The sequence below is a fragment of the Dunckerocampus dactyliophorus genome, chromosome 11 (assembly GCF_027744805.1).
Source record: "Dunckerocampus dactyliophorus isolate RoL2022-P2 chromosome 11, RoL_Ddac_1.1, whole genome shotgun sequence".
Lineage (NCBI taxonomy): Eukaryota > Metazoa > Chordata > Actinopteri > Syngnathiformes > Syngnathidae > Dunckerocampus > Dunckerocampus dactyliophorus.
This window is the reverse complement of record NC_072829.1, coordinates 21,014,656-21,021,955: the sequence shown is the minus strand read 5'-3', so window position 1 is coordinate 21,021,955 and position 7,300 is coordinate 21,014,656. Positions and strand designations below refer to the sequence as shown.

The 7,300-nt window shown below is 41.3% G+C and overlaps 2 protein-coding genes and 1 long non-coding RNA gene across 3 annotated transcripts; 2 read left to right on the top strand and 1 right to left on the bottom strand.

Moving 5' to 3' along the window:
• Window positions 1-1,451: 1,451 nt before the first annotated feature.
• foxi3b (forkhead box I3b) lies at window positions 1,452-3,635 on the bottom strand. Its single transcript, XM_054792080.1, has 2 exons — window positions 2,702-3,635; window positions 1,452-2,619 (listed from the first exon to the last, which is right to left on the bottom strand). The coding sequence occupies exons 1-2, from the start codon at window positions 3,300-3,302 to the stop codon at window positions 2,042-2,044; spliced, it is 1,179 nt and encodes a 392-aa protein (XP_054648055.1). The 5' UTR covers window positions 3,303-3,635; the 3' UTR covers window positions 1,452-2,041.
• A 598-nt stretch (window positions 3,636-4,233) lies between these two features.
• Window positions 4,234-6,435, top strand: LOC129189901 (uncharacterized). Its single transcript, XR_008572900.1, has 3 exons — window positions 4,234-4,327; window positions 5,224-5,335; window positions 6,223-6,435. It is a non-coding gene; the product is annotated as an uncharacterized LOC129189901 (long non-coding RNA).
• On the top strand, window positions 4,401-5,104 carry syce3 (synaptonemal complex central element protein 3). Its single transcript, XM_054792081.1, has 2 exons — window positions 4,401-4,670; window positions 4,775-5,104. The coding sequence occupies exons 1-2, from the start codon at window positions 4,523-4,525 to the stop codon at window positions 4,921-4,923; spliced, it is 297 nt and encodes a 98-aa protein (XP_054648056.1). The 5' UTR covers window positions 4,401-4,522; the 3' UTR covers window positions 4,924-5,104.
• Window positions 6,436-7,300: the final 865 nt, after the last annotated feature.

Below are 7,300 nucleotides of genomic sequence, written 5' to 3'. Positions count from 1 at the left end.
ACATGACTAACAGTTCCAAATTTGCATTGATCATTTGAAACGGTCCAAATGAGACGTCGGGAGGTGATGTCTCCTGGTCATGAAGTCTCTTACAGAAAAGCCCTGTGATGTTTCTGTTGGCAGAAGGAGCTCATTTTGGATAGATAGGGCAGCCCACACAGTATTCTTGATGCCACACCATTCACCTGCCGACTCGAAGTCTCAAAAAGATGTGCAGTGTAAAAAAAAGTTTGTCTGCATAAACTATTCAAATTTGGGATGGAAAAAAGCATGTTTGGAGAGTGGTACCGTTCCCTATTGTCTATGAAAACTGCAGGTAAAGTCAAGTCAATTTGCATAGGAATTTGGCTTGGTCACAATTCTCCCACAAATAACAGGATATTGTCATGATTAAACTTAAATTAATCAATAATGACTTTCACCTTAATGCACCCTCATATCTAGTCATTAAATCATTTATGCAAATCATCCTGACCACAAATACGGTCAGATACCCATGCCAGGTTGTTAAATTCCACTTGCTCCTCTCCTTTCTTTACTAAGTATTTCGTTCAGTGTTTTGTTGTTTCTCTTTTTTGTGTGTTTACTGTAAATGGATGTCATGCTGCCTATGTTTCAGGGTAAATAAAGGCCTCGGGCTGAAATGCATCAAAGGCTCATTTATTTTACTGTATATTTATATATGCAAGGCAGATAAAAGTATAGTATTGTAATACCAGTGTAGGTTATATACCTGTATATCATAGATTTAAAAGACTGCAGTTGTATTTTCTAAATGTGCTGTTAAAAGTGTATCGCATTCTATGCATGCTAATACCGTATTTTCTGTACAGTTTTGTACAGTAACTTTATAAAATTTAAAATTCTAATACATTTTATACATTTGTCCCTTTTTTATGTAACTATTGTTTTATTTAAAAGTGTTTACTTTTGCCACAGGTACAGTATAATAAAACCTTTCTGGCTATGACTGGCTTGCACATGTTTTAGTGTTGCAGGGGTGGAAAAAGACATCATTCTACGTATTTAAATTTAACATAAGATCCAATTTGGTGGTAAACCTGCCGTGATTGTCTCATCAGCAGTCAATTACCTTAAGCACCCTGTGAAGGTTGTCACAGTTGATCCTGGCCTTGATTAATGCCGCATCCAGTCAGCAGTATGCAGGAGCACGATGACTGTTTACTTGTTTGGAAAAAAGGCCTACCATGGGAATGTGGATTTTTTATCATTTAGGAGAATCAGTTAAACAATCCATCACACAAGGATCAGGTTTCACCTGCATGCTGCTTTTACTCTACTGGTCATCGCTTTCCCTGGCAGGGTTGTTTTCTGCCACGCTGTACGTGTGTTCTACTTTAGGTTCCCATTCTTCTTTATTTGTTTTTTTAATAATAAAGCAACAACTACTCATGTGTTAGTAAAAACCACGAGGAAATTCAGCTGCCAAAGTCAAAAGCATTTTATTCATATCAAAAACACAACATAAAATTAGCTTACAGTACAAATACATTACAAGCAAACCAATTACATAAAAGAATAACATTACAAGCACATGAACATATTTACAAAGAATTTGTCTGAAATTTCTGTAACTTCAAAAGCTGTTTCTATAAAAGCCAAAGCAACACCAGATGTAGACAAATGTGTAATGAAGCACTCCTCTAAATGTGCTGCCTGGACGTTGTTTGTGTGATAACCATCAAAGAATCACAGACAGTTGAGTGGAACAGACTGTCAGCAGATCAGATCTAAGATCAGTTAGGAATGAGTCAGCTCTGATAGACACCAGCTTTTGGTTGGGATAAAAAGCTGACTTTGGATTTGGTACTTTCAGACAGTTTCAGCCCATCACTGCTGACTCGGCTGTTCCTGTGGGAATCAAGGTGTGCTGGTCTGCTGTCACACGCTCTTGTGACCAACTGTCTCAGTCAGCGCAAACATGCTGTGTGTGTTTTGCCTCACAGTGGATCACTACTGCAAAAGAAGACTCTTGAGAAGAGTCTTGTCAATACTACCAGTTTCCACCCTCCCCCTAAAGTTAAACCTCAGTGCCTTCGCGATGATAGATGATTCCTGTTGAGCCCAGCGGGGGGTAGAAGTGTCCACTGGACCCACTGTACTGGCTCAGGATGGGACTTGAGTACCCCAGTGAAGAGTGGGTGGGTGAAGAGGAGAGCACAGAGGGAGCTTGCACCTGTGGAAGCCATTCTCGGCCAGCTGAGTTTGGGGAGTAGCTACTAAAACTTGCAGGCTGTGCAAGCCTGTGAGGCCCATCCATGGGGAGGTTGACCTGCAGGGGTCTGCTCAACCCATCACCTCCCACATCATTGGCCGGTCCAGCAGTCACTCCGGCCATCTCAGACAGGAAGCTGCTCAGACAAGGTGTAGCACCAGAAGATGACGGGGAAGGAATTCTGTCCGGTGTTGGGGAGATGTTAAGGGAAGAGTTGGCAGAGAGTTTGGGGCTTCCTCTGTCACTCTCACCTGACTCCATGGCCCCTGAACCACCATCAACACCAGAGAGGGAGTCGGACTTTCTCTTCCTTTTGCGACGGAAGTTTCCATTGTCAAACATCTTTTCACAGTTTGGGTCTAGTGTCCAGTAGTTCCCCTTGCCTGTAAAACCACAAGGATACATTTCAGTATTTTAATAAGAAAAAGGGTGCGTAAGAAAGAGCGTATTTGTTCAGAATATTACCTGGATCGTCTTCATCTCTTGGTACTTTTTTGAAGCAGTCATTGAGTGACAGGTTGTGTCTGATGGAATTCTGCCAGCCTGCTTTACTCTTGTTGTAGAAAGGGAAGTTGTCAGCGACGTACTGGTAGATCTGACTCAAGGTCAGTCTTCGATCTGGTGCTCCATGGATAGCCATGGCGATGAGAGCGGAGTACGAATAAGGGGGTCTGACAAGCTTCATCAAGTCCTCTTGTGACGGCAGAGAGAACCAACTCAACTCCCCTCCTGGGCCTCCAGTGCCTGCAGGACCCAGGTATGGCCTCTGCATGCCATAGTGCTGTGGGACAAAGGGAGGGCCGGGGTTCCCCGGTGGAACGTTGGTTGTCAGGTATGATGGTGTGTTGATCCCAGAGCCGTTGAACCAAAGGTAAGGGTTTGGGGACGAGGTGCTGTAGTCACTCAGCTCGTAGGATGTCGGCGTGGTACGTTGAGGACTTGGTAGTGATGGCGGAGGGTAGTAACAGTCACTGTACAGGCTGAGTTCAGGGGGCTCCTGGCCGAGGCTCGGGAACTGAGGGCCACAACGTGGAGGAGACTGGTCCTGCGTCTCAAATGTAGACATTGTCAAAGCAGAGTTTCCTCTTACCTCGAAGAGAGCTTGCACTTGTTTGCTGTATCAAAACGTGTGTCTTTAAAGAAAATCGTTGTTTGGAGCTGTTAGAGGTAGAGTGCCAATCCAAACTGTCTTATTTAAGCTGTCCTTGCGTGTCCGTTTTGCCCTTGCTTTATGTTCAGATGTCACCTGTCATACCTGCTTTATCTGCTTCCTTGGACACGCCCCCAATCTCGTTTGATTGGTTGTCTCCTTAGGTGAGCAGCCTGTCATTTTTTTTTGGGGGGGGGGCCTTCTTCAGTTCCTCCAGGGGTTTTGTTCAACCTTGCTTAAATCGATTTTTTTAAAACCTAAGCTGCTACATTATGATTGAGTTCATTTTTCTGTTTTTATTATGACTATGCAAATTTACACAGAGATTCTTCTCAGAATAAACACCCTAAAATGTGATTTCCCATTGCCAACATGGATTTAAACGTTGCGGTGTATGGAAAACCCTTGCTTATATATATAATCTGTCCTCCTGCAATTGCACTTCAATTGTTTTGGACACATTATGTGCATTATTTTCACTTACTGGAGATGGGTAATGTGATCCTACACACTAAACATCTATCGATTGTTTTTCTAAAGAGGACATGATTGAATTATTCCTATTATTATTCGTTGTAATGGTAGCAGTTAATCATATATTGTATAACTGAGATTGTAAACTGTAATACTAACTCAGGTGCCATAATCAGGGTCCCTTGGGGGAAAGTAATGCATTGATAAATTATTAGCAGTGAATATTTTGAATAATAAAGGAGACTAACGGTTTGACTTGTAGGTTTGTTTATTCATGTATTTTTATTTAATTTAAATACATGCTAGACACTTACAAGTTCTATATGAAATAAAAATTTTTTGTTTTTTTTAAGTCTTATTTCCCAACATTGAGTTCTAATTGAGGGTGTGCTTTGCGTTGCTGTTTATGCTAGCAACTGGACCAGAAACTTCTCTTCCTTTGTCTGCCTGACCAGAAGCCATTCAGCGTGAGTAAACTATTTTTATTCATATCCCCATAAAACGGTCGTAAAAATTGCATACAGGAGACGTTTCGGTTGTTTCTCGCGATAAATAAAAGTAAAATCAAAAAAATACAACTTTATGCTAACCGGTGAAGATAATAAAAACGACATCGTTTCATAAAATGACGTGGGCTAATGAAACAAGTGTAATAATCCAAAATGGCTGTAAGAGTTGTAGTTGTGGATATGCTAGTTGGACAGATGACCGACTCCACGACGCCTCCCGGGGTGAAGAAGAGCGCCGAAGACTCACTGGAGCTCAATGATTTTTTGGAGAGGATGACAGAAGACATGGAAAACATATCCGGTATGATATTAATTGACAAACGTTGAAACATGCATTCATTACTACGGACTTCTGTAGTCACCAGCGTTTCCCGACGATTGACCTACCGTTGTGTCCGCCTGCAGTGCAGCTGACATGGATGGCATATGACATGGTGGCCCTGCGGACCAACCCCCAACTGTGGAGCTCCATGCAGCAACTGGAGGAGGCTCATCGCCAGTGCTCGGTGGCTGTAAAAGGGAACCCACCACAGGAGCTCCGCAGTCAGATATGATGTTTTCATTCCATAATGTCAGTTCCATATCGTTATTTTTTCCAAGGAGAAGCTCAAGTTTATTTTTTGTAGTGTACATTATAAGCGTTACACTCGTGCATTAATCTAGACAGCGAGCCCTGAAGTGTAGGTTTGTTCACATTTGTTTGTTCAAATTCTGCTAAAAGCTCAATAAATTCATTTTCAGAAAAATAATGTCTCCTTTCTTTTTTATAATTTATTAATGATATTCTGATATGTTACAATTTCACATGTACTAAGACACAGCAGTTTATGTAATTGTTTTGTGTTGTTTTCCAGATGGCTAACACAGAAACAACAACAGAACAATCTTCCTCGGCCACCGGTGTTGATCTGGAATACATCCTAAAAGGACTGGATTCACTCTCCAATTGCATGGACCAACTGGCATGTATGTGTGGCTTTTTTTTGTTCTTCATCCAACATGTCAGTAAGCATCAATTATGCTAGTAGGATGACATTGATGATCAATTTGCAACTATGCAAAGCACAGATGTGACTGTTTGCCCTCAATCTGCAATGTGATAGCCACAAGTGGATCACAACAGTCCAACTGCTATGCAAGTTAGCCATGCTCAGAGGTGTCAGTGGTGCCGAGTTACACTGTTGTACATGACAACTGTCAGATTGACCTGCTGGTGGGTACGTAGAAGTAGGATCACTGAAGTGGCTATCCATCAAGTAGGATGTTGGGACTTGTTCTCTGCCGAGGGGGACAGTTATAGTAATAAAAATAAAGCGGACCAGAAGTAAAAATGCGTCTGCATTTTAAAAGCTCAAATCTAAGAAATTGAGAGGTTAGCTTTATTCTTAATATGACTGATCCTACAGCTTGCTCTTTTTAAATTTCAATAACCTTTTTGCTTTTGAAATTTAAAACTGATAAAGCAAAAAAATAAAATAAAAACAGACATCTGCACCTCGCTGTACATTCTGGTGTTGGGGCACTACATTGCTTTACAGTACACTGTATAAACATCCCACCACATCTGATAAGATCTAATAAAATGGCTGACATTGTTAGAGAGGTAATAACTCATAAATTATGTTCATAATTGTGGTTGTAGTATAGAGAAGTATAGACTGTAACTGCACTACATCACACTAAAAGATGTACAAACAAATAAAGTATTAAACTTGCATTATCAACCATTTATTTTGTCTGTTTTATAGCATACTTAAAATGTGCAACATTCAGGTTGTTTACTGCTGTTTACTGTTCAAGATTATCTGTGGAAATTCAGGCATTTCTATTTTTTTTCTTTCCTCCCCCTGCAGTGCAAATCCAGCTTAAGCAATGTGATCTGATCGTTTGTGTCAGCCACCCTGACAAGCCGGGACACCTGGAAGTCCAGAAGGCACCTCATCAGATGCCGCCGACTTCACCTGGAACTGATGTATGAAGAGCAGAGGTTATTTATCCCTACAATACCATAGGTATCAACTTTGATACATACATTTCAGATACCTATTGCATTACCATAAAGTAAAGATTTTACTGGAAACCCTGTTGTAGCATTGTGTAGTTGTCTTCTGCCCCCTGGGGGTTACCTTTTGCAAGACAACAAGTCTGACGAACCACAGTCTAAAACGGCAAAATCCTGTTAACCCCTAAAGCTGTATGGCAAGAACTGGGCAGCCAGAAGCCAGTCAGATTGTGAACTATGGTATCGCTGCTATGAATGATAATACAGTCATATAGAAGTTGTTTTTTTCCACCAGAGTTAAACAGCCGCTTGGTACTTGTTGATGTCCAAGCAGAAGCTGTAGTAATTCTAATTGATCAACTTCACTTAAAGATTTGTCAGCTAAACACACATAGATGTTCGGACTTGTCCACACCCTTAATCACCAAGCGGTTCTATTGACGCGCATTGCATTTGGCGAAGCGCCAACTTTCATAACACACTGCATACACAGATTTCTGTTGACAATTTAGCGACATGGTCGATATACAGTATTTAGCAGTAAGGGTGCGCATTTAAGTGTTTCTTGCATCATGCATTTATTTAATAGTTAAATACAAGTGATAATCAAAGGTGAAGCATCTGCCGAGCAGGCGAGCGGGAGTGAGCCCCATCTCCGTAGCGCTGTGCAATGCACGTCTCAAAGCTGTAAAAAAAAAAAAAAACCCTCCATAATACAACCCAGCCCCTAACCAACATCGCCAAGAAGGCAGAGCTTGAACACACTCACCATCCCGGCAAAATACACATGGGTGTCCAGACTGTGGGGCAGGGGGCATCTGTGGAATGTGGACCATTGCAGAAATAAGAAACAAAATCCCAGCAAAAGTGGTCAAAGAGAGCAAAAAGGCATAATGTAACTACAAAAAGCTAAAATGTTGATATTAATA